At 41.6% G+C, this 26,769-nt stretch overlaps 4 protein-coding genes across 4 annotated transcripts in view; 1 reads left to right on the top strand and 3 right to left on the bottom strand.

Moving 5' to 3' along the window:
• The window catches only part of LOC105069973 (olfactory receptor 1L8-like), a 133,760-nt gene that overhangs the window by 91,178 nt on the left and 15,813 nt on the right, over positions 1–26,769 (top strand). The window lies entirely within an intron of this gene.
• Positions 5,596–6,534, bottom strand: LOC105069936 (olfactory receptor 1J4-like). Its single transcript, XM_010956179.2, has one exon. It carries the CDS (start codon positions 6,532–6,534, stop codon positions 5,596–5,598), a length of 939 nt encoding a protein of 312 aa, XP_010954481.2.
• On the bottom strand, positions 16,631–17,569 carry LOC123617183 (olfactory receptor 1J4-like). Its single transcript, XM_045517515.2, has one exon. It carries the CDS (start codon positions 17,567–17,569, stop codon positions 16,631–16,633), a length of 939 nt encoding a protein of 312 aa, XP_045373471.2.
• On the bottom strand, positions 23,597–26,061 carry LOC105069971 (olfactory receptor 1J4-like). Its single transcript, XM_010956223.3, has 2 exons — positions 26,054–26,061; positions 23,597–24,595 (listed from the first exon to the last, which is right to left on the bottom strand). The coding sequence occupies exons 1-2, from the start codon at positions 26,059–26,061 to the stop codon at positions 23,653–23,655; spliced, it is 951 nt and encodes a 316-aa protein (XP_010954525.3). The 3' UTR covers positions 23,597–23,652.

Raw genomic sequence — 26,769 nt, 5'->3', positions numbered from 1 at the left:
TCAAAAATATTGGGCTTCCGGGGGTCCTGCTTGAGTATTTAAATCACTGAAAAATGGGTGCCAAAGAGTTCCTTCCAAAGGAAACCTGTGTGAATTCTGGTCTCAGGCAAGTGGAGACTGTTACACACACACACACACACACACACACACACATATTTGCCTTTTCAGTGTGAAGGAAGTCAAGATGTGGGTCTGTTACACAAAAGCACTCACACACTATCACAGACGCACACTTGCCAAATGGAAATTCACAGATTTCTCCAGCTTATATTCAAACTGAGTGAGTACAGTCAGGTTGTGAGTCAGCTTCACACGTATGTATGCAAAAGTCACAAACCAAATACACCCGCACGACACAGATACACACACACACAGGACTCTCAAGCATCCTCTACCACAGGCATTGCAGTCGCAAGAAGTCACATATACTCGGATCACCAGCCATGCACAAAGTCTTCCACGCAGAACACAAGCAACATAAATGCAAGTAAAATCAGCACACACTGAGAGGAAACTCCCAGTTTCTCTGACCTACATATATCCTAGTGTGTTTGTCATTCAGTGTGTTTGTCAGTGACACATACACACATAAAGTCACACAACACAACAAACATACAAAATACATATGACTTCTCTGATGGTCACACACACACACACACACACACACACACAACTTTGGAGATTTCCAGGCCTCTTCCAAGCTATACCAGTGTCATGAATTCAGACCCCTTCTGCTTCATTCTGTTGCCTGAATCCTCACTTTCTGTCTGGAAGACTCAGGATCCAAAGAGAAAGGGCAGACCTGGGTAGCCCAAGGACCTTTACAGACTCGCATGTCTGTTCACCAGCTTCAAAACAATGGGCAAAGAGATTTCCTTTCGCCCATCAGAAAGAGACCCCAGAGAGAAACAGCCACAAATCCCAGACGAGAGAAGCAGTCAGCTGGGACTAATTGCCCAGCTTCCTCCTGGCCTCTCGGGAAAGAGTAGGTTTAGGGTCCAGATGGGCTGAGTTGCACCTGGCGTCACAGGAGAAAGTGGCCCTAATGTCGGTGATACCCTGGGCTTCTGGTCAAGTCTCCGGATGGGAAGCAGGGGGTCCCCATTGCTCACAGCCTCTGTATCATGAATTCAGCTTCTCTGTACAACAGGCAGTGTAAGGACCTCAGCAGGCTTCTGCGGGCTCCCACAACACCTACACAGGCTTTCATTAGAACACAAAGCCCTTAAAGTTTGTAGGTCTTCCCAACAGAACACAGAGCCCCTGAAAAATGTATAGGTCTCCCCACTCCTCTGTGAGGTTCTGGAGGGTAGGATCTGTGCCTTGTTCAGGAGCAGGGGGACTGAATCTATAAGCTCTGGAAAAAAAAGACTCTGAGCATGCCTGAGCAATTTACCAAAGATCTCGGAGACTCGGGCTTCTCAAAGTGGACATAATACTTGTAGTCTTCATGTGAGTTCGAAGAATGGTTAAATGAGCACATAATGAAAGCTTAATAAATGTTCAGGTTTATGGTCAATGTCTTTATATCACTAGGGATTGGCTACAGCTCACAATGGATGCTTGATTGTTGTTGAATGAATTCATCTGTTCATTCATGCACTAATTCACTTAAATGATCATTAAGGCCCTCACAAAAGTAAACACTGATATATGCTCTGGAGACACAACAGTGCATAATATAAACAGAAAAACTTCTCATGGAATATATATCCATGTGGCAGGGGGTTGCAGGAAAAAATTGTTAATGCAAAATGAATAGCAGGTAGATGGTGAATAGTGCCGATGTGTGATAAAAATCAGGCATGGAGCTGGAGAGAATTAAGAAGTTCCAAAAATACCCAGTGTCACAATGTTCTTTTGCAAAGAAACCCAGACACCCCTCCAATCAAGCTGCTCCAGGTCTGTAAACTGGTTTACCCCTCTGTACACCTACTAGGATGGCTGAAATGAAAGGGACTGCTCCTATCAAGTGTTGCTGAAGATACAGAGGAATTGAAACTCTCAAACACAGACTAGGTATTTGTCCAGAGAAAAAGAATGTGTATATCTATACGTAGATGTATACAAGAATATTCACAGTAGCTTTATTTCATAGTCAAAAACTGGAAACAGCCCAGATGTCCATCAACAGGTGAATGGACAAAAAAGCTGTGGTACATCCTTTCATGCAATGGAATATTATTCAGCAATAAAAAGAATGATCTATTGATACACAGTACAACAGGAGTGAATCTCAATATGCTTATGCTGAGTTAGAGACAGTAGCAATAAATGTGTACACACTGTATGATTGCATTTCCATAAACTTCTAGAAGATGCAAAGCCCTTCGTTTGACAGAAACAGATTAGTGGCTATATCTATAGGTATGTTTATGTATAACTGAATTGCTTTGCTGTAGACATGAAACTAACATTGTAAACTGGCTACACTTCAATAAAAAATAAGAATAAAAAAAAAAGGAACAGTTTAGGGACAGAAAGGAGGAGCAAAAAGAGAGCAAGAGAGTGATGATTTCAATGGTTTGTGGCAAAGTTTACCTACATGTATACATGTGTTAAAACTGGTTAAATTCTATACTTTAGATATATGAAGTTTATTGTATGTCACTTATCCTCCAAAAATCTGGGTGTATTTAAAGAAACAATAACAAAATCGGGTGTGGCCATGGTATTCCTGTGTCGATCCTCTTCCAGTGGGTTCCCAAATTGCTCAGACTGAAAACCAGAAACTCTACTATAATGGATAATTTTACATGTCAACTGGGCTAGGCTGCAGTACTCAGATATTTGGTTAAATACTATTCTAGATGTTTCGATGAAGACATGTTTTGGATGGGATTAACATTGCAGTCAGCAGACTCTGAGTAAGGCAGATTGTCCGCCACAATATAGGTGGGCCTCATTCATTCAATTGGTTGAGTGCCTTAACAAAAACATTACCTCCCCCAAAGAAGAGGCAATTCTGTCAGCAGACTGCCTTCAGCCTCAAACTGCAACTTTTCCACAGGTTTCCAGCCTGCCAGCCTACCCTGCAGATTTGGGGCATGCTAGCCTCCTTAATTATGTGAGCCAATTCCAATAAATGTCTCTCTGCAAACACACACACGCACACACACACACACACACACACACACACACACACACACACACACACACACACAACCCTATTGATTCTGTTTCCCTGTGATTAATACACTTACAATGACCTGAAGTGACCTGGAAGTCCGGTCCTCTGATATCTCTAAACTTATCGCCTACCATCCCTCCTCTACTTGGCCTTCCCTGTCCAGCTACAGAGACCCAGTTAATGTCCCTGAAATAGGTCAGGCACCATCTCCCCTCAGAGTATTTCTAGGTGCTAATCTCCATGCTTGGAATGCTTTCCCCTAAATACCCCTGTGGCTGGCTTACAGGTCCTCACTAACGTCTTTGTTTGGATGTTACCTTTCCAATGAGCTCTTCCTGGACCATATCATTTTAAATTATGACCCCCCACACCCAGCACTCTTCCTCCTCCCCCTCCTTTTTTTTCAAGTTAACAGTTAAAGACTTTATTTTATTTTTTAACGTTATTTATTGAGTTATAGTCATTTTACAATGTTGCTTCAAATTCCAGCGTAGAGCATAATTTTTCAGTTATACATGAACATTCATATATGCATTGTCACATTTTTTTCTGCTGTGAGCTACCACAAGATCTTGTATATATTTCCCTGTGCTATACAGTATAATCTTGTTTATCTATTCTACATATGCCTGTCAGTATCTACAAATTTTGAACTCCCAGTCTGTCCCTTCCCACCCCCTGCCCCCTTGGCAACCACAAGTTTGTATTCTATGTCTATGAGTCTGTTTCTGCTTTGTATTTATGTCTTTTTTTTTAGATTCCACATGTAAGCGATCTCATGTGGTATTTTTCTCTCTCCTTCTGGCTTACTTCACTTAGAATGACATTCTCCAGGAGCATCCATGTTGCTGCAAATGGTGTTATGTTGTCAATTTTTATGGCTGAATAGTATTCCATTGTATCCTCAAAAGAGTAGGAATAGACTTACCATATGACCCAGTAATCCCGCTCCTGGGCATATATACAGAAAGAACCCTACTTCAAAAAGACACCTGCACCCCAATATTTAAAGCAGCACTATTTACAATAGCCAAGACATGGAAACAGCCTAAATGTCCATCTTCCTCCCCCTTTTTAATGCTTCTTTTATTCATAGCAATTTTTACCTACAAACAAAACTTATCATTTATTTATTTCAGACACAAAAACCCATCTTCTGTAGAGCTTACACTCCAGAAAAGAAACAATGACAACTTAAGAAGTAAGTAAAGCTTATAGTGTGTTAGAAGGTTTAAAAACTGCTATGGAAAAAAGGAGCAGGACGAGTGGGATCAGGAGGGCTGGAATGTAAACTGTACAAAGGGAGTAATTTTTTTTTAACTTGCATTCCCAGAACGTAGAAAATTGCCCAGCACATAGTAGTCACACAGTAAATATTTTTGTGTGTGTGAATTATAAATTCATGCCTTTAGCTTTTTCATATGAGAAGTGAGATCTCTGTTTGGGAAAAATACAACACTCATTTTCCCAGACTAAAATTAATTAGACAGCCTTCGGCTGTTCTAAACCCAAAAATCCAGCTCAGAGGGAAAAATTATAGTCTTCCTAGGATGGGGAAATTTGGTAATGGGATTGACTGCTCTGTGCTCCCCTGCTGTCACAGACGCAATGAAATTAAAGTTTATTTAGGTTTTAGCAAACCATCAGAAGTACTTTATTAACTTCATACTGCATTGAGAAGGTAAGCATTCTGGACTTCACTAAAACTAAGCATGAGAAACTTAACTGAATATTTGTAGCTTTAGAAAACCCTAGGCAAGGAAGAGGCAATAAGGAGCTGGTTTCTATCTAATTTATTTCAACAGATAGGAATTGTGAGTGATAATTAAAGGCTATGTTATCTATTGCTAAGGAGGGTTTTTTTTAATCTAGCAAAACAATATTCCACAAAACTTCAACTGGCCCTAGTTGAGATTCCAAATGTTCATATCATTATAGAGAAGTGAAATGCCATAACACATTTGAGAATTCTGACCATCTGCCATCTGGGGAACCGAAACTTAGGATGTGAGAAGGTACAGCTTGATCCAAAATACTTCCTATTTCATAACTCTGACCTTAGCCTAAAACAAAACTGTTTTTATCATTGAAAAGGAAGCATAAAATGCCAGAGTCACATTTTCCTTTGGGGAGAGGTGGTTGGTATGTGTGGTTGTCTTAGCAAGTCTTTCTCTCTTCAGGAAGATAAGACAATAGGGCAACCCATTAAGAACGATCGGTCTCACACCTGACTAGTAAGCAGCTGGGTGCTTCGAAGACTACAGGTTGACTGTGTGTTGTGGGCAATGCCATATCGAGGGTTATGAAAGAATAAATGGACAACAGATATGACTAAAGTGGAAGGGATTGGCCCAATAACATAATGACCATTTCAAGGGCAGTTGCTAGAGGCAGGGGTGGGCACCTTTCCAGAAGGCATTTCTGACAAGGTCAGTAGGTGAAATAAGAACATGATCAGATGATTCTCACCTGGCAAAAAGCTTGTTGTTTCTGAAAAGAATCCCCAGAGCCAGTTTCATGTCTCTGTTCCTTAGGCTATAGATGAAGGGGTTCAGCAGGGGGGTGACCACTGTATACATCAGCGAGGCAATCATGTCTTTGTCATTGGAGTCGCCTGATGAGGAAAAGTACAGTGCCACAACTGTTCCATAGAATAGACACACTACAGAGAGGTGGGAGCCACAGGTGGACAAGGCTTTGAAGATCCTCTTAACAGTGGGGACCCTCAGGGTGGAGACGACAATGCAGCCATAAGAGACCAGGATGCCACTGAATGGAAACATGACAACCGCAGCCCCCGTGGTGAATATGACCAGCTCATTGAGAGAGGTGTCTGAGCAGGACAGCTTGATTAGGATGGGGAGGCTACAGAAAAAGTGAGGAATGATGTTGTCAGCACAGAAGGACACCTGGGCCAGCAGGAGGGTGTGCAGGAGGGCACTGCCACAGGAGAGAATCCAGGAGCCTGCCACCAGCAGCACACACAGCCCCTCCCTCATGATGGTGGTGTAGTGGAGGGCGTGACAGATGGCCACGTACCTGTCATAAGCCATCACTGCAAGGAGGAGACTATCAACACAACCGAAAAATAGGTAAAAATATATCTGTGAGATACACCCTGGATAGGAGATGGATAGGTGCTGAGTCTGCATGTTCATGAGCATCTTTGGGACGATGACAGATGAAAAGGAGATGTCGGTGAGGGCCAAGTGGCTGAGGAAGAAGTACATGGGGGTGTGGAGGCGAGAGTCCAGCCTGATGAGCAGGATGATGAGCAGGTTCCCCAGCACCGTGGTCAGGTACACGCCCAGGAACAGGGCGAAGACCACGCCCCGCTGCTCTGGCCGGATGGGGAGCCCCAGGAGGAGAAACTCGGACACGCTGCTCTGGTTCTCCCTCCTCATGCTCTTCTTGTTTTTGCTAGAGGTGAAGAGAAATGGGAAGTATCAGGAACTTAGAAGTACTGAGCATAGCAATTACCATAAGGTCACATACTTTCTCCAAGTGGCTGTGTCAGTGAACAGACAAATATCACATTGCACTCACACACTGGTGCCTCGCCCAGACTGGTGAGAACAGTGTGCAGTGTGATCTGTCCGAACACTGACACTGTCACTTGCAGAAAGTATATGATATCAATCAGACTCTTCCACGGAAATCAGGAACAATGCATTCTTTATTTTAACACTTATGGAGACACTATTATGGGCATAAGGGAGAGAGTGACTATTAAGACACAAGTCCCTTCCTTTGGGGAACCCACATCTAGTGAGGGACCTCAGAGTACTGACTAACAGCACAGCTTTGCAGCCAGACTGCTTCTGTGCTGTGTTTGATTCTTGTTGATCCCAGTTTCTCTCTTTCTCTTTCTCTTTCTCTCTCTCTCTCTCTCTCTCTCTCTCACACACACACACATACACAAACACCCACCCAACTTATAGCATTATTGGGACAATTAAATAAAAGTACTGCATACAAAATAAGTGATCAACACATAAGCTCACTTCTCACCATCAGAATGACTGTTACAAGAGAAGGAAGGAAGGGAGGAAAGACATTATGGCAATTGCTCAAAAACTTTAATATAAAATTACCATATATCCATATCCAGAAATTCTGGATCCAAAAGTATTAAAAGTAGGGACCAAACAGATATTTGTGCACTCATGTTTAAAGGCAGCAGTATTCACAACAGCAGAAAGATAGAAACAACTTATGTCCATTAACAAATGACTGGATAAACAACATGCGGTCTATGCATACCATGGAATATTATTCAGCCTTAAAAAGGAAGGAAATCCTGACACAAGCTGTGACGAGGATGAACCTTGAAAACATTATGCAAAGTGAATTAAGCCAGTCACAAAAGTGTATGATTCCACTTATATGAGATTCCTAAAATAGTCAAGTTCATAGAGATAAAAGGTAGAATGGTGGTTGCCAGGGGCTGGGGGTGGGGGAGGAAAACAGTGAGTCATTGTTCAATGGGTAGCGAGTTTCAGTTTGGGAAGACAAAAAAAGTTCCGAATGGTGGCGACAGTTGGACAGTAATGTGAATGCACTTAATGCCACAAAACTGTACTCTTAAAAAATCATTGAAATGGTGGATTTTATGTTACATATATTTTAGCACAATAAACAATTTTAATTTGGAAATTATATCAACCAAAGTTAATAAATCAATAAACACAACAGTCAGAAGGAAAGTGACCCCCTCAAAATAAATCGTCATTATTTGGGAGCAGGAGTGACCAAGATCAGTAAAGATAATAAAGATATGAGGAGGCCACCAAACAGGATTAGGCAGCTTCCTGAAAATGTGTGTTTACCTCCGTGGTGTCACTCTCACATTCAGGAAATAGTAAACGCTCAGACCATGGCCCCTGAAGATTAGCACATCCACAGCACGTAACTCACTGAAGTTTTAGTAAATTTGCCAATAAATGTCTTCCCTCGTATCTGCCATTGTCTCTCTCTCTCTCCTCTTCCATCTCCAGTGTTTTTAAATGGCTGAGTTCTGAGCACACATATAAAGTGAGTGACATGAGGACTTGCCCAATGATGGGGCTGGAGAGCTGAGATATTACAGATGCTGTAGGACCATGGACTCAGAATTCACAGTCATCCGATTAACTAGACGAGGCTCCAAAATTGACTCCAGCATGTTCCCCAGAGTGGAAATGTGGAAATCATTAAACGTCAATGTAGAAAATTTGTAGCCCTGGAGAAGTTCAGTAGCCTTCAAACCACCTGGACAAATTGCTACCAACTTAGCATAAAGAGAACTTGGTTCAGAGCTGCCCGTTTCTGTCTAGATCTGAGGCCAGAGGAGAGTCAGGCTGTGAGGCTGTTTAATTAGGTCAAAACCATACACATTAAGTCACTCACTTAGCCCTCTCTGCTCTACACCCATTCAAGGAGAATTAGATTGTGAGTGTGTTATACACAAAACAGACCCACAGAATGATGCTCAGTGACATAAACAAAACCCAAGGTGTCGAGGGAACTATATTCAATTTCTTGTATATAGTTAAACAAGTAATAACATGTAATGGAAAAGAACCTGAAAAGAAAAAAAAATATATATATATATATATGTATGTATATGTATAACTGAATCACTTTGCTGAATGCTGGAAACTAACATTGTAAATCAACTACACATCAATAATTTAAAAAAAAAAACCAAGGTGCTTCTTTTTGGCTCTCTCTGACCTATACTCATCTTAGTCAAAAGTGTAGAGGTTTGTATGGATTCACACCAGTTTACTTACAACTTTGAAATGAAATGTTTTGTCACACAACTTAAAACACATACAAACAGGAACCCTTCTACACTGTTGGTGGGGATATAAAATAGTGCAGCCGCTATGGAAAACAGTATGGAGTTTCCCCCAAAACATTAAAAACAGAACTACCACATGATCCGGCAGTCCCATGTCTGGGTATAAACCAGGAAGAATTGAAATCAGGATCTCAAAGATACATCTACACTCCCTTGTGCATTGCAGCACTATTCACAATAGTTGTTATGGAAACAACCCAAATGTCCATCAGATGAATGGATAAAGGAAATATGGCATAGACATACAATGGAATATTATTTTGCTTTTGAAAAAAGAAGGAAATCCTGCCATTTGTGACAACATGGATGAACCTGGAGGACATTATGCTAAATGAAATAAACCAGTGCTAGAAATACAAATGTTGCATGATTTCACTTTAAGAAACTCAGAAGCAGAGAATAAATGGCGCTTACTGAGAGCTAGGGGGAGAGAAATGTAGCACTGTTATTCAATTGATATAAAGTTTCATTTATGCAGGATGACAGTTCTAGAGACTTGCTGTAACAGTAGATTGCCTATAGTCAGAAATACTATATTGTGCACTTGAAAATTCATTAGAATAGTAGATCTCATGTGAAGTTTCCCACCAAAAAAAGGGGCATGACATTCTTAGAGGAGATAGATGTGTCAATTTCTTTGATTGTGGTGGTAGCTTCACATGTATGTGCACATGTCCAGACTCCTCAAATTGTATACATTAAGTATGTACAGTTTTTGGTGTATCAATTACACCTTGAAAGCTGTTTAAAACAAAACATGCAAACACCACAGCCAGACACCCAGACAACGCACAAACCAGACACAGAAACTCCACCACACACACTAAGAATCACATGAAGTCAAACACCACACACAAATTACAGAAAAAAAAAGTAACATACACACACCAACACAAGCACACACATGCATTGTAGATTTCCAGCCAAGCCCATGGTCTATTACCAGCACTAGGACTTTCTACAGTGATGGAAATATTCTATATCTGCGTTGTCCAGTACAGTAGCACTAGCCTCGTGTGACTCCTAAAGGCTTGAAATATAGTTAGTGCAACTGAGGAACCAAAATTTTAATTTTAGGTAATTTTAATTAATTTAAATTTTATGGCCACTTGTGGCTAGTAGTAGCACCCTATGGGTCAGTGCGTGAATCAGTCACTGAAAACACATGGTTATACAAGCAACAGAAACACACATTTTCTCTCTCTCTTTCGCCTAGTCCTCACACAAATGCACACATCTAGACCAGATGATGGTTCCCCACCTTGCTGAGATCTCTGAGGATTCTTGCTGGCCCAGGCTGCCACCTGAATAATCATCTCTTATGCCTGATGGCCTAACGACCTTTACCACCTTTCATGCCTGTTTACAAGAACTAGAGCAATGAGCAGGGGGATCCACATTTACCAACAGCACTGAGACCCCAGGGAACACAACTGGAGCTCCTGATTAGAGAAGAAGCCAACAGAGCTAATTGCCCAATTTCTTGCCTTCCTCTTGAGATGGATCTTGTGCAGGGGCCAAAGGGGATGAACCACAGGAGTCTCAGGAGAAGATGTCCCTAATGTCAGTGACATGTTGGCTTCCCCTCTGAGTGGTCATGAGGAGGAGAAGAAACCATGAACACCCTTGACCTTTGAAGAACCCAGCAATGGAATCTGCCTCTCCATACATTGCAGGAAGGTCTAGGCAGAGCAGTACCAGCCCTTGTAGAGTCCCACACCACTGACCCTTAGTTGTATTGGAACACACATTCCACTGCCACCATTTATTCCATTCATATAGAACCACAAAAGACCCACAAAAGCCAAAGCAACCTTGGAAAAATGAACAGAGCTGGAGGCACCGCACTTCTTGATTTCAAAATATACTACAAACTTTTAGTAATCAACACACTATGTTATTGGCATGAAAACAGACCTGTAGAAAATGGAACAGAATCCTGAAATAAACCCACACACAGCCCATCAACTAATCTTTGGTAAGTGTGCCAAACTGCACAATGGGGAAAAGATGGTCTCTTCAATAAATGGTGCTGGGAAACTGAATATCCACATGTAAAATAATGAAAGTATTCCCAAAAGTGAAAACAACTGTCTGTGACATCTCACCCTGTGGGATAAAAATGTTTGCCACCTTCATTGGCAACAGTGTGGTCATCTGGGAGTTACTCAAGTGCACCTTGGAGCAGTTCACAGCCATGTTCCCACCACACGGATAGATTAGAGGGTTTTATGCTGCGTGAAGTAAGTCAGACAAAGACAAATACCATATTATCTCACTTATATGTGGAATCTAAAAAACAAACAAACAAAACAAAATGAAAACACTCACAGATACAGAGAAGAAACCGGTGGTTGCCAGAGGGGAGGGCAATGGCTGGAGGGGGTAAAATAGGTGAATTGGATGAAGAGGTACAAACCTCCAGTTATAAAATAAACAAACCTTGGGGATGTCATATACAGCATAAGGAATATGGTCAATAATATTGTAATAATTGGGGGGCCAGACAGTTACTCACGGTGGTGATCATTTCATAGTGTATGCAAATGTCAAATGACCATGTAATATACCTGAAACTAACATAATATTGTAAGTGAACTATATTTCAACTAAAAAATAGAATTGCTTAACGCCAGAATAGCTCCCAAACCAGAATAGAGCACAAAGTAGCTTTCAGAATAATGATGAACATTTTGGTGAACATTTGAGTACTAGGCTAAGAGCTTTACTTATGTTTCCTAATTAATACCACACATCAGCCTTACATTCCCAGATTAAAAAAAAAAAAATTGAACAGCTTCATTAAGAATTTGTTCTTCACCCATTTTAACTTTTAAAGAACAGAAACATAAATGATGCAAATTCCACAGACACAAAATTCCATAAGTAGAAAACAGAGATGGCACACACACATACACACGTGTGTGTATGTATCTATGGCATACGTGATATATAATATGTAATATACATATATAACTTGATATATATATGTATATTACCATTTTTGTAAATTAAAAATTAAATAGTAGCTACTTCATGTGTTCCAATCTAGTATGTGTGTGATCAGAGCCCGGGTTTTTTTTTTTAACATTTTTTATTGATTTATAATCATTTTACAATGTTGTGTCAAATTCCAGTGTTCAGCACAATTTTTCAGTTATTCATGGACATATACACACTCATTGTCACATTTTTTTCTCTGTGAGTTATCATAACATTTTGTGTATATTTCCCTGTGCTATACAGTGGAGTCTATTCTACAATTTTGAAATCCCAGTCTATCCCTTCCCACCCTCCACCCCCCTGGTAACCACAAGTCTGTATTCTCTGTCTGTGAGTCTATTTCTGTCCTTTATTTATGCTTTGTTTTTGTTTGTTTGTTTGTTTTTGTTTTTGTTTTTTAGATTCCACATATAAGTGATCTCATATGGTATTTTTCTTTCTCTTTCTGGCTTACTTCACTTAGAATGACATTCTCCAGGAGCATCCATGTTGCTGCAAATGGCATTATGTTGTCGGTTTTTATGGCTGAGTAGTATTCCATTGTATAAATATACCACTTCTTCTTTATCCAGTCACCTATTGATGGACATTTAGGCTGTTTCCATGTTTTGGCTATTGTAAATAGTGCTGCTATGAACGTTGGGGTGCAGGTGTCATCCTGAAGTAGATTTCCTTCTGGATACAAGCCCAGGAGTGGGATTCCTGGGTCATATGGTAAGTCTATTCCTAGTCTTTTGAGGAATCTCCACACTGTTTTCCATAGTGGCTGCACCAAACTGCATTCCCACCAGCAGTGTAGGAGGGTTCCCCTTTCTCCACAGCCTCTCCAGCATTTGTCATTTGTGGATTTTTGAATGACGGCCATTCTGACTGGTGTAAGGTGATACCTCATTGTAGTTTTGATTTGCATTTCTCTGATAATTAGTGATATTGAGCATTTTTTCATGTGCTTTTTGATCATTTGTATGTCTTCCTTGGAGAATTGCTTGTTTAGGTCTTCTTCCCATTTTTGGATTGGGTTGTTTATTTTTTTCTTATTGAGTCGTATGAGCTGCTTATATATTCTGGAGATCAAGCCTTTGTCGGTTTCACTTGCAAAAATTTTATCCCATTCCGTAGGTTTTCTTCTTGTTTTATTTCTGGTTTCCTTTGCTGTGCAGAAGCTTGTAAGTTTCATTAGGTCCCATTTGTTTATTCTTGCTTTTATTTCTTCTAGGAGAAAATTTTTGAGATGTATGTCAGATAATGTTTTGCCTATGTTTTCCTCTAGGAGGTTTATTGTATCTTGTCTTATGTTTAAGTCTTTGATCCATTTTGAGTTGATTTTTGTGTATGGTGTAAGGGAGTGTTCTAGCTTCATTGTTTTACATGCTGCTGTCCAGTTTTCCCAGCACCATTTGCTGAAGAGACTGTCTTTATTCCAATGTATATTCTTGCCTCCTTTGTCGAAGATGAGTTGACCAAAAGTTTGTGGGTTCATTTCTGGGTAGAGCCCGGATTCTTAACCACTACACACGGAAACTTACCCTTCCATTGGTTAGAGGAGCCAAGCATCCTACAATATTTTAGAGCTGCAGGGAAGCCACAGTTGTTCAAAATTCTCTTAGTCCCCTGTCCATGGTAATTTCAATTATTCATATTCATATACTTTCCAACTGGCAAAAAACTCAAATACAGCAACTTCTATTTGAAGAATAAATATTTACTGAAGGCCTGTAACTTTCACAAGAAGTCTAATTCTTTCCATTTTATAGATGTTGGAAACTGAGGCCAAGGAGTTATGTAGATTTCTCAAGATCTCACTGCTATCTGATGGTGATTCTGCTCTGTAACTTCACATAGCATGACACCAGGGGTTTCTTTGCGTGGGGCATTTAATGAAAGTTAATGGCTTACAAAATTCTGAGTGACTCAGTTACACTCAGGGATATGAAAATGATAGCAGATCCTTTTAAGGAAACAGGGAGTAGTTCGGAGCTGGGTTCTTTCAGTCAGTGGTGCCCCAGAAGGAGGGCACTTAAGGAAGTATTAAGGTCATGAATGCAAATCAGATGCCCGCAAACACACGTGCACACCCAGCCACACACTCACTACAACAAGCAGCACACACACTCCCTTTGCTGAGAGACATGCTTCAACCCCTTCTGACCCAAACCCTTCCGGGTGAAGGCAGTCAGCATGGGGCACTTAAGCCTGTTTAGTCATAGGCACAGACTTTAAACCACCAGCAACAACCTGTGCACGTGGTAACATGCACACAAAACAAAAGCAAACAGCACGCAGTTGCTCTCACACACGAGTGTGTCACCCACAAACAGCAGCTCGCACGCACACTAGCGCACGCTGCTGAGTGAAGGCTGAGCCCTCTCTGACCTTGGTCCTGGGTGAGGTCGGGCATTTTCTGCAGCAGCCCCGGTGCTAAGCCCTCATCCTCTGAGCCATGGTACCCACGCAGCGGGGGAAATGCCCCCGTCATAACAACAGGAGGCAAATATTTAGGATCATGGGCATGACTCAGAAGTCCCTAAGTGCATGTTAGGAAGCTAATAACTTGCTAAAACAGAGCCTGGATTGGGTCTAATTCAGGAAAAGAATCAGGCTGTGAGTCAGATACATAGTACACACACACACACACACACATCTACAAACAACACATACGTAAGCATATGCAATACACAGACACACACTTATGAGCACAGAGGCCCTCATACACAGACCCACAAGCACACAGGCAGATCACCACCAAGTGCAGATTTCCAGCTCCATCTGTCCTGTGCTTCTCATTGGTGACCTCAGACACCTCTTCCAAACTGTGGCTTCTTTTCAGGACACTTGGTATCCAGACAAATAGGAGAAATATCTGTGGCCTTGGTGCTTCTCCTGACTTTCACCTTCCTTAATCAGATCCAGATAAATGAGTCAAAAGATAATGTTTTAATTACTGAGAGAACTGAAACAGTCCCCCAGTTTCTGGCTGATTTCTTACTGTCCTTTGAGAAGCTGTATGTCCAGGAGCCAGAGGGACTGGAGTCCCAAAAGGCAGTGCCATTGAGGCCAGTGGTGCCCTGGACTTCTCTCTTCTTGGACATTGTTCCATCTGAGACAAAGGATTTTTAACTCTTTATTTTGAAATGATTTCACACATTTGGAAAAGCTGTAAAAATGATACAAGGAATTCCTGTATCCACTGCACCCAGATTGCCCAATGGTTAATACTTTACCATATTTATTTAAATATGTATGTGCACATGCATGTATACTGCAGCCTTAGATTTTCGGCAGGTGCACCTCAGTGGGTATCCTCAGAAGACTCATGGTATCAGTTTTTCCAATTACTAGTGATTTTATCCTTGATCAATTGGTTAGGGTGGTATCTGCCGGGTTCTCTACAGCAAGTCACTATTTCAACATTTGTAATTAAATGAGTATCATTTGGGTAGGTATTTTGAGACTGTATAACCGTGTTTTTCTTATTCCAATTTCACCCACTATATCTAGCATCGATTGGTGATTCTTATATGAAAAAAACTATTACAAATGTGGCCAAATGGTGATTTTCTAATTTGGTAATTTCCTCTATGTTTATTAGTTGTATTCTCCTATAAGAAGGAACTTCTCTTTATTCTCCATTCATGTTTTATTGATTTATTTCTATCATTATGGACTCATGAATTCTTATTTATGCTCTGAGTTGTCATCCATTACCAATGTTACTCATTTTGAAGCTTAAATTATTTGAGCTTCAGCAGGAGATTCTCTGAGCTGGCTCCTGTGTCCTCATGACCCATTGAGCACTTTTTATTTTCAAGCTCAGCAAAATTGCCCTGGTCTTGTCATGTCCTTGCCCCAGCCCTATAATCAGCCATTTTTCTAAGTAACTTCGGTTCCTTTTAGAGGAGAATGATATTCAAAGAGCAAATTTAGTGTTAGGTATGTCCATTGCTTACAAGGCTTCTGAATGTTCTCAGAGGATGCAGCTAAGAAATATATATAAAAGAAACACAAGAAGTAGAATCTAACAACTAATAAACTAAAGGAATGGTTACCCATAGGAGCCATTGCTAAAGAGAAATGTCTCCTAATTAGAAGTGCAGTGGTGTGCTGTTAAATAAATAAGTGGCTGTTGTTGGCGGGCTTTGCTTTGTAGCATTGACCAATTTCCATAGTGTAATTATCCCCTCTCTGGCTGATTTCAGTCTACCAATATGTTGTCATTGAATGTGGAGTTGGAAAGAGATGTTCATAATCAGCTTGAAGCCAATGCAAGCCAGCTTCAGCACATCTTACATAGAAGGATCAGTCCACCAGGAGCAGATCATGATGCTAAATATGTGTGTTCTCAAATAACATAGTATAACAAGTATTTAAGCAAAAACTGACATATCTGAAGGAGAAAAAGACAAATCCACAATTATAATTGTGTGACATGTCTCACATAATATTTTTTAACGTATTTTATGAGATGATGAACAAGCAGAAAAAAATTAAAGATAAAAGAATATTTAACAACCCAAGTAACACACTGGACCTAATTGACATTAACAACATTACACATGACAGCAGAACGCACATTCAGATTTGCCAACCATACAATAATTTTAGGAGATCTAGCTCACTGCGTTCATGACTGCAATTAGAGGATTTACTCATTGTCACTTCAAGAAGTTAGCCCTATTGACAACTATTTCTAGGGCCTGTTTTATATCTCTGTTCCTGAGGCTATAGATGAAAGGGTTCAGCATGGGAGTAACTACTGTATACATGACTGAAGCAATTACGTCTTTGTTATTGGAGTCCCATGATGAGGAGAAAAAGTAAACAAAAGCAAGTGTCCCATAGTATAAAGACACCACAAAGAGATGGGAGCCACAGGTGGAAAAAGCTTTAAAGAGTCTCTTAGTGGAGGGGACCCTCAGGATGGTAGTCCCTATACGAATGTATGAGGCTAAGATACTACTCAAAGGCAGGATGAACAGTGTTCCTCCCTCAGTGAAGATGACCAGCTCATTGAGGGAGATGTCCGAGCAGCTCAACTTGAGGAGCACAGTGAGGTCACAGAAGAAATGGGGGATGGTATTGTCAGCACAGAAGGACAGTTGGACCAAGAGGAGGGTGTGCAACAGGGCATGGATACAACAGAAGACCCAGGACCCAGCTACTAAGGAGATGCACAGCTCCTCCCTCATGATGGTGGTGTAGTGAAGTGGCTGACAGATGGCCACATACCTGTCATAGGCCATCACTGCAAGAAGGAAATTATCAAAACAACCAAAAAGTATGAAAAAATATATCTGTGAAATGCACCCTGCATAGGGGATGAATTTGTACTCAGTGTGCATGTCCATCAGCATCTTAGGGATGGTGACAGATGAAAAAGAGACGTCAGTGAAGGCCAAGTGGCTGAGGAAGAAGTACATGGGGGTGTGGAGGCGACAGTCCAGCCTGATGAGCAGGATGATGAGCAGGTTCCCCAGCACTGTGGTCAGGTACACGCCCAGGAACAGGGTGAAGACCACGCACTGCTGCTGTGGCCGGATGGGGAGCCCCAGGAGGAGAAACTCGGACACGCTGCTCTGGTTCCCCCTCCTCATGCCCTTCTTGTCTCTGGTGGGAATTGGGGAAAGTGGGAAATGTCAGTGAACATGCCATAGCATTATAGTAATGGCCTTTTTAGTGTGAAAATTCTTAATTTTAGCTACTTTTCTCTTTATTTCTCACAATTGTTGTTGTATGAATCAGTCTGCCCCATTCTGGCTCCAACAATAGATCAAATCCTCATGATAATCAAGTCTTTTTCCAAAGAAACCAAAGGAAATTTATTCTTTATTCAACAAATATTTATTGCAAAACAGCTCTGTCCCATACTGAGTATATAGTAGTGAACAAGAAATGAGAAGTCTCTGTGTTCAAGGAGTTTACATCTGTATAACAAGCCAGGTTCAAACCTCTATAATTTGCTGAGATCAAAATGGAAAAAGGGTACCAGTGGGGAGGGTATAGCTCAGTGGAAAAGCGCATGATTAGCATGTTCGAGGTCATGGGTTTGAACCCTAGTATATCCACTAAATAAATAGTAATAATAAATAAACCTAATTACCTCCCCCATAAAACAAAAAACACAAAAAATATTTTTTAAAGGGTACCAGGTAAGATGTATCAGTCATTTCCTCTTAAAACGGGTGTGAAACTACCTACATTGCGAAAGAATTACTGAAGCTTTGTCACAGAACTTCAGTGTAATTGGCTGTGTCAAATTCCCTGTTATCAAGTGTCCAATCCAGGCTTCCAAACCAACATTAATAATAGTACCAGGCATTATTCCAAGTGTTTAACATGCACTTTCAAATTAAATCCACATTAAAGCTCTAAAAATGAGATTATTATACTTATTTTGACTATAAGAAAACAAAATTGTGTATTATGTAAATGTGCAAAGATATAATTAAGTGTAGCAGATGGAATCACAACATTTGTCTGCCTCACCAAAATCCATGTCTTAAACTCCTCTGCATAGAAATTATACCCTCGCTGGTTAGAATATCCAGAGAAGCTGTATTATGTCCACTACCTTTGTCAAAAATGTTCTTAACTCCCTCTAAGAAAAATTTGCCACTCACATTTATTTGTCCATCATACAATTTACAAAGAACTTTTGCATACTTTAACTCCTCTCAAAGCAATAATTATACATTTAAGGATTGTTTGATACACAAGGCGACTATTATATCCTTATTTTATAGATGTGAAAACTGAGGGTAAAGAGATAAATGACTGACCTAATGTTACCCAGTTTTTTGGTGGTGGGTTCCAGATTTAGTATTTCTTTGGAAGTTAGGTTGCAGGTGAGGATTACCAATGACATAACCCTGAAGAGGGAATCAAGACTGACACCGTCACTCAAGTATAGGTGCAGGACAGCAAGTCTCCCTCAGGGACCATGAACTTGCTCAGGGACACTGGTTATCTCAGTTCATGGCCACCAAGGAGGACAGAGACTTGACCATTATGTGGAGGTGTGGCCGTGCACTGACATACACTGTGCGAGTCCTCACAGAGAAACCAGCAGAAAACAAGATGGTTGGAGCCAACTAGGAACCCTGATTCAGGTAGGGCCTGGTGAAGGAGGCAGCTGGGCCATGAGCCCTGGAGAGGTTTGATCTTGACCTTGAAGTATGAGAGGGAGCCTTTGGATGGGCCTGTTGTCTCAGGCTTCTGCCTGTCCCATCCCAGACAATGGTGATAGAGGAGCCCCTAATACATAAACATGGGGTTTGGAGCAAGATAACAAAATACGTTCCTTTTACTGAGCACCAATTATGTGCTGAATACTTTGTATGTGTTGCCTCATTTAATCCTCCAAATAGGACTGTGAAGTAGGAATAGTTATTTCTTCTGTACCAGTGAGGAATCTGAACCTCAGAGAACTGAAGTCACTTCCTAAGATCACGGAAACATTTGAGGATCAGACTGAGGACTGGGCCCCAGTCTGACAGAGTGCAGACCTGGAGCTCACATCCACGAGTACATGGCTGGTGGAAATGTATGTGAACCTGCCTGCCCAATGCAGTGATGTGGCCCCTGTAGAGAAAGACAGTTAAGGGAATATCTGGGTTCACAGGGGCAAACCTGAAGCCCCTAAAACCTGTACCTGAAACACACATTCACATGCACACTTAATGACTGATTTTTGAATTCTTACTATCTGTGATCTCTAAGACAGTGACTATGGCTTATGGCTCAGTTCCCCAAAGATTCATAAAGATAAATTCACAAATAATACACAAGCTGATACACACAAAATAATCCACATAACTACGCACAAACACTTGTATAATCTCAACACAAACATAAAACAACTAGCAGCACATACAGATCACACATCAGATGCATAAACATTAGACTCTGAACAGAGACTCACACATGCAAACACACATACGAAACAACTAAAGGCACAAGGTCACACACATCACACACAAATCATACAGGAAACATACCATTGTGCAGACACACCTCTTCATACTCAGGCGACACACGACATACATGGTCACACCCATACTGGCCTCATTGCAAAATGAGATGTTCTAGTCTCCACTGACCTACACCCAACGTAGGTAGAGGTGGTCGGTGAGTGAGGCACTTGGGCCCTATTCACTCGCAGGAACTACCCCATAAACATTACCTGCAAATTAAACAGAGCAAATACACTTATACACACACACACACACACACACACACACACACACACACACACACACACAGAGAGAGAGAGACAAAACCCATGAAGAAAACATACATATATCCACATTATAGGAGCAAAGAAACGCCACACAGACCCACGTGGAGTGCATACGCAGACCTCTAGATGCAGAGACACGTCTTGCCCACCTAGAATTCCCAGCTCACGCTGACCTGTGCCACTCAGGGAGCTCAGGCACCTTCTAATCCAAGCAGTTTTCTGAGCCTTGAGCTTCTGTTGAGAACCCCATGAACTAAAAAGTAAGAAGAGCCCTCTCTGAGCCCGTGACCTCCTGAGCTTTCTGTGACTGTCCTTGAGCGCCTGAGCCACAGGCAGGATACCATGTTATAAGCCTCAGAGAGGACACATAAAAAGTCCCTAAGCTCCTGGTTAAGGAAAGAATCAAAGTAGACTAATTGCCTCCAATGCCTTGGGGAGGAGCCTGTGCGGAGGCTGAGGGACTGAGCTGCTACAGTCACCTGAGAGGGTACCCCAGACTCAGGGCCACCCTGGGCTCCTCTCCACCTGCTCACAGTTCCAGGAGTGAGGATGGCTCAGTCATCCACAACTCCAATGCTGCCAGCCCACCGGGTCAGCCTCTCCCATCAGCACATTACAGTCCAGGAACAGAAAGTCTGGCTTCTGCAAACCCCCACACCGCTTACACTTGCTACCACGAGAGCGCAAATCTGGCTTTAACTCCACATCCTGCAGGTACCTTCTCTCCCTTGGGAGAGACTTCAGCGTTTTTAGAGGGAGGAGGTGGAGTCCTTGGGCTCAATGCTCAGAAGAAGCACTGGGCCTGGGCCATGCCGCTCATTAACTGTTGGCCCTCAGCACACTAAGTAGCCTCTCAGCCCTGTTTCATCAGCTGTGAGGTGCAGGTAACAACTGCATCATCATCACGAAGTTATTACTGAGATTAAACGAGACGATTCACGCTAAAGCACACAATGAGTGCAAATAAATAACAGCTCTTGACACATTCTCTTTGTATCTTCCAAAAATAAACAATTATATATACATACATATACATATATATTACATCTAGAATTACATCTAGAATCATTGACATTGTTATGGAACTGATATGGAGTGAACGATTGAATTTATTGATTAATGAATTCTCTTGATCTTGGTAAGAACTTACTCCCTCCCTAAGAAAGAACTAAATTGTCCCCACAGAGTAACGATAAAATTATGTGATTCACATTTCAGTCAGCTAAGCTATCCACTTTTATCCCCACTTTGTCCAACATATGTGAACTGACATCTTCATTGGCTGGATGATTGCAGACTCCCTCAGTGCCAGAGAAAGCCCTCAGACAGAGCAAAAACGCAAGCACTTCACTAAGACGCTGTGAGCTTGCTGAAAACTGTCTAATGCCGCTTCCAATAACCCAAGCGGGACAAGGAGCTCCAGGGCGGGCATCAGCTACATTCCACACCATGTACTACCCACCTCTACCCGTGCCCCCACGCTGAGCCTGGAGGATGGGAGCCAGTCATACACTCTATAAACAGAATTTAAAAGGGTGCATTAGTGGAACAAACTACAGTCTTTGCCACTACAGCTGATCCCAAGGCTATAACTGAAATTTATCATTACCTTCTTTTACCATCCATATTGACTTCCTTTATCCTCCTCCAACACTACCACCAGTCAAGATTGCTTCCCTGATGGAGACCCAGATCTTCATTCGTCAGAACTCTTGCTTATCCTGCTCTGTTTACGCATCATGTGACAGAGCTACAATTGCCTGTTTAATGTTATTACTGGTAGGGAAATCGCCTGTAGTTCTTCAAGATAATTAGGGTCGATTACTCCTGAACTCAGAGTAACTCCTTTCTTTGTCTCATGCCTTCCAGAATGAAGAACCTAAAATTGCCAGGCAGCCATCACACTTTGAGATCAGGGAACCACTCCTATGTTCTCTGTGCAAGCACCCCTCCACAACCAACGACCAAGGCTCCTAATCCCACAGTAAAGTTGCAGGGATGGGAAGTACCCATAACAGGAAAGGTCCATAGGGATACATCATAGACCTAAATGTAAAGCAAAAAACCTTTAAATTTCTAAAATATAAATGAGAGAAAAATCTAGATGACCTTGACTATGGCCATGACTTAGATACAACACCAAAGGCACCATCATGAAAGAAATTGTTGATAAGACAGACTTTATTAAAATTAAAATTTTCTGCCCTGTGAATAACAATGTCAAGAGAGTAAGAAGGCAAGCCACAGACTTGGAGAAAATATTTGCAAAAGACACATCTGATAAAGGACAGTTGTCCAAAATATACAAAGAACTCTTAAAGATTGAAAAAAAGCTTCTTCTGTATAGCACAGGGAACTATATTCAATATCTTGTAATAACATTTAATAAAAAAGAATATGAAAATGAATATTGATGTATATACATGACTGGGACATTGTGCTGTACATGAGAAACTGACACAATGTAACTGACTGTACTTCAATTTAAAAAAATTTTTTTTAACTCTTAAAACTCAACATTAAGAAAACAAACAACTGGCCTTAAAAATGCCCCCAATATTTTTTTCATTGAAGTAGAGTTGATTTACAATGTTGTGTTAGTTTCTAGTGTACAGCAAAGTGATTCCGTTTATATGTATGTATATATATTCTTTTTCAGTTTCTTTTCCATTATAACATATAGTTAAGAGATCGAATATAGTTCTCTGTGCTATATAGTAAGATCTGTTTTTTTAACCTATTTTATATATAGTAGTGTGTATCTGCTAATCCCAAACTCCTAATTTCTCCCTCCCCACTTTCTGCTCTGGTAAAGAGTTTTTTTCTATGTCTGTGAGTCTGTTTCTTTTTTGTAAATAAGTTCATGTGTATCATTTTTTAGATTCCATATATAAGTGATACCATATGATATTTTCTTTCTCTGTCTGACTTCACTTAGTATGATAATCTCTAGGTCCATCCCTGTTGGGGCAAATGGTATTGTTTCATTCTTTTTATGGCTAAGTAGTATTCCATTACCTATCTATCTATCGATCTATAAAAATATATATCTCACAACTTATTTACCCAGTCATTTGTCAATGGACATTTAGGTTGCTTCCCTGTCCTGGCTATTGTAAATAGTGCTGCTATGAACATTGGGGTGCATGTATCTTTTCAAATTAGAGGTTTCATCTTTTCTGGATATATACCTGCACTGGGATTGCTGGATCATATGGTAACTCTGTTGTTAGTTTTGTAAGGAATTTCCAGGCTGTTTTCCATAGTGGCTGTACCTGGGGTATGATTTTCACTGTGGTTCTGCCTATATGACAGGAACATACAAGGAAGAGCTGCAAATATTGTGGCCATTCTTGCAGTCTGCCACAATCACACAATTTTTCAAGACGATGTCTCTAGAAGCATCACTAGGAAAATTAAAAGCGTAACTGGCAACTGTTATTTGGCAAAAGTAATCCTATTCCTGTAAATTATCCCCAGAGCCAGTTTCATGTCTCTGTTCCTCAGGCTATAGGTAAAGGGGTTTAACATGGGTGTCACCACGGTGTACATAACTGAAGCAATTATGTCTTTGACCTTGGAATTATTTGATGAAGGAAAGAAGTAACTCATTGCAAGAGTCCCATAGTACAAAAACACCACAAAGAGGTGGGAGCCACAGGTGGACAAGGCTTTGCAGATTCTCTTGATGGAGGGGACCCTCAGGATAGTGGCCCCAATGCAGATATAAGAGCCCAAAATAGCACTCATTGGAAGAAAGGCAATCATTCCACCCTCGATGAAGAGAACCAGCTCGTTGAGGGAGGTGTCTGAGCAGGTCAACTTCAAGAGGACAGTGAGATCGCAGAAGAAGTGGGGGATGGTATTGTCAGCACAAAAAGACAGGCAGGACAGCAGGAGGGTGTGCAACAGGGCATGGACACACGAGAAGAACCAAGATCCAGCCACAAGTAAGATACACAGTCCCTCCCTCATGACGGTGGTGTAGTGAAGTGGCTGACAGACGGCCACATACCTGTCATAGGCCATCACTGCAAGAAGGAAATTGTCAAGACAAGCAAAAAGTATGAAAAAATATATCTGGGAAATGCACCCCACATAGGGGATGGATTTTTGCTGAGTCAGCATGTTCACCAGCATCTTTGGGACAGTGATAGATGAGAGGGAGATGTCAGAGAAGGCCAAGTGGCTGAGGAGGAAGTACATGGGGGTGTGGAGGCGAGAGTCCAGCCTGATGAGCAGGATGATGAGCAGGTTCCCCAGCACCGTGGTCAGGTACACGCCCAGGAACAGGGCGAAGACCACGCCCCGCTGCTGTGGCCGGATGGGGAGCCCCAGGAGGAGGAACTCGGACACGCTGCTCCGGTTCTCCCTCCTCATGCTCTTCTTAATCTCTGCTGGGGATACGGGGAGTAGAAAACATCAGAGACTGAGACATAGTGGTTATCATCACCATGTGTTCATTACAGCCATGTGCTTTTCTTTCCTGGAGACTGTGTCAAAACTCAGACAAACTGCACATTTGCTGTTGGAATTTTCTGTCTGCCCGACTCTGGTCACTGAATGCATCAGAATTCCAATGGCAAACAAGATTTTCCTTCAAAGGAGACCAGTGTAAATGTCTTCACTTATTCAACGGTCTTCCAGATGCTATTCTTGGCACTAGGAATAGAACAAAAAATAAAATATCCATCCCCCTGACTCTTGGAGTTTCCGTTCTATGAGTACATTGCAGAGTGCCAGCCAGGAGCTGGGGCTTCTTAGCCAAGAGGCTTAAATTGGATTCCAACCTCAACAATTTACTACCTGGGTGGCCTTGGGCACTTTTGCAGTGTACCTCAGTTCCTCCTCCATTTCCAGGTAAGAGATATTCTGCCAAAGTTCAGTAGGTGTTCTGTGTAAATTGATGGGTCTGTAGATGTAATTTTGGGTGTATTCATGGGAGGGCAGGAGCTATGTGTCCTTCTACTCCGCCATCTTAGCGCTTGGCACTCTCCTCTATAAAATGGAACGTTGAGGATTAAAGGAGTGAATACATGTGATACATTTAGGACAGTGCCCTGCACACAGTAGGTACTCAACAATGCTTGCTATTACTATAGCAGGATGTAGTAAGCAGATAAATCTGGCATCAAACTCCAGGAACTCAACAAAACAGAAGAGTGATGTGGGCATTAGACAAGACCCAGTTGCTGGCCTGAAATATTTGTTAACCTCCTGGACTTTAACACTCCCTGGGAAACTGCAAAAGCCCAGACCATGGACCCTGGGATTTGATTCCCTGCTGGCAATGATCTCAGAGACATTTTTTCTTCTTCACTCCACCCAGCCCTCTTATTCTTCATCTCCCTCTCCCTCCCTTTCTCCCTTTTTCTCTCCTTTTTTTCTCTCTTCCTCCAATATAACATATACATACAGTGAGAGACTTGAGAATTTTCCCAGGGAACTTCCCAAAGACTTAAGAATTTGCTGATAATGTAGAATGTGGGATATCTAGTCAAATTTATAGTCGCCTGCTTAACTATGACTAATTCTCAAAATTTACCTTAGCATTGAAAATAGTTGCTATTTAATGAGCTCCTAACTAGGACATAGGCACTCATAAAGTTCAGTTTCAGCCTTAGGAAACTAAATCTCAGGGTGGTTACATAATTTGTCCAAAGATACAAAGGTGATACCTGATGCAGTCACAATTCTATATACGTCAGTATGATCAGAGATCCTACTCTTCGCCATTCACTGGCCCTGACTTTCATTTATTTGGCAGAAAATCCTGGGTCTGGTTTTGGGATTATTTCAAGATTTCAAAATTACTCCAGCCACCTGCTTGATTATCTACCAACTCATACTGAGATAAATGATGATCCTACATGTTATTATCCAAGTCAGGATACTTTTAAGAGTGAAAGGAGAAGTTATATAATAATTATAGCAGGATAGCAGGTCTACACCAAGACTTTCTTGGGCAAACCAGAATGTACAAGCACCTACTCGCGCTCCTTTTTCCAATTTGTACAGTACTTTTAGGTGCGTTTAATTACATTAATCAGTGAACATTTACCGAGTGCCTGTGAAGTAGACGTTCCAATGGTTAATTCTTTCACAGTATATTGTGGAAATAGGTATGAAGTTACATACTTGAGAACACGTAGTAGTTTTTGGATCCTGATTGTAAGACGAAGACTTCTGATAGCCTTTGCACTAGAGGCCTGGCAACACCTTCACTGGGAGTTAAATAAGATGTAGAGAGGGGACCCAGCGAGACCCCACCCCTCTAAGGCAGAGGCATCTGACTGAGGAGCCTCTTCAAGAACAGAGAGGAGCTCAGGCACGCAGTCCTCGGGGACCAGGAGGAAGGCAGTGACGTACACCTTCTGCTGATACTTGGCCGCCCGCTGGGATTTACTGGATCCAACTTCTCCTCAGAACGCAAGCCTCTCTGGAGGGAGTCCAGATGTTGCGTGTCAGGTAGCAGCGTCACAGGCAATGACTGGTTCAGGAGGAACAGAACGCCGATGCAAGCCACCCCCTGTGTGAGAGGTAGCTGGACACCGG

This window comes from Camelus bactrianus, chromosome 4 (assembly GCF_048773025.1).
Source record: "Camelus bactrianus isolate YW-2024 breed Bactrian camel chromosome 4, ASM4877302v1, whole genome shotgun sequence".
NCBI lineage: Eukaryota > Metazoa > Chordata > Mammalia > Artiodactyla > Camelidae > Camelus > Camelus bactrianus.
This window is presented reverse-complemented; position numbering and strand designations above follow the sequence as displayed.

Bases quoted from the DNA above. Each gene is read 5' to 3' on its own strand.
- LOC105069936 (XM_010956179.2), bottom strand. From the start codon at position 6,534: ATGAGGAGGGAGAACCAGAGCAGCGTGTCCGAGTTTCTCCTCCTGGGG.
- LOC123617183 (XM_045517515.2), bottom strand. From the start codon at position 17,569: ATGAGGAGGGGGAACCAGAGCAGCGTGTCCGAGTTTCTCCTCCTGGGG.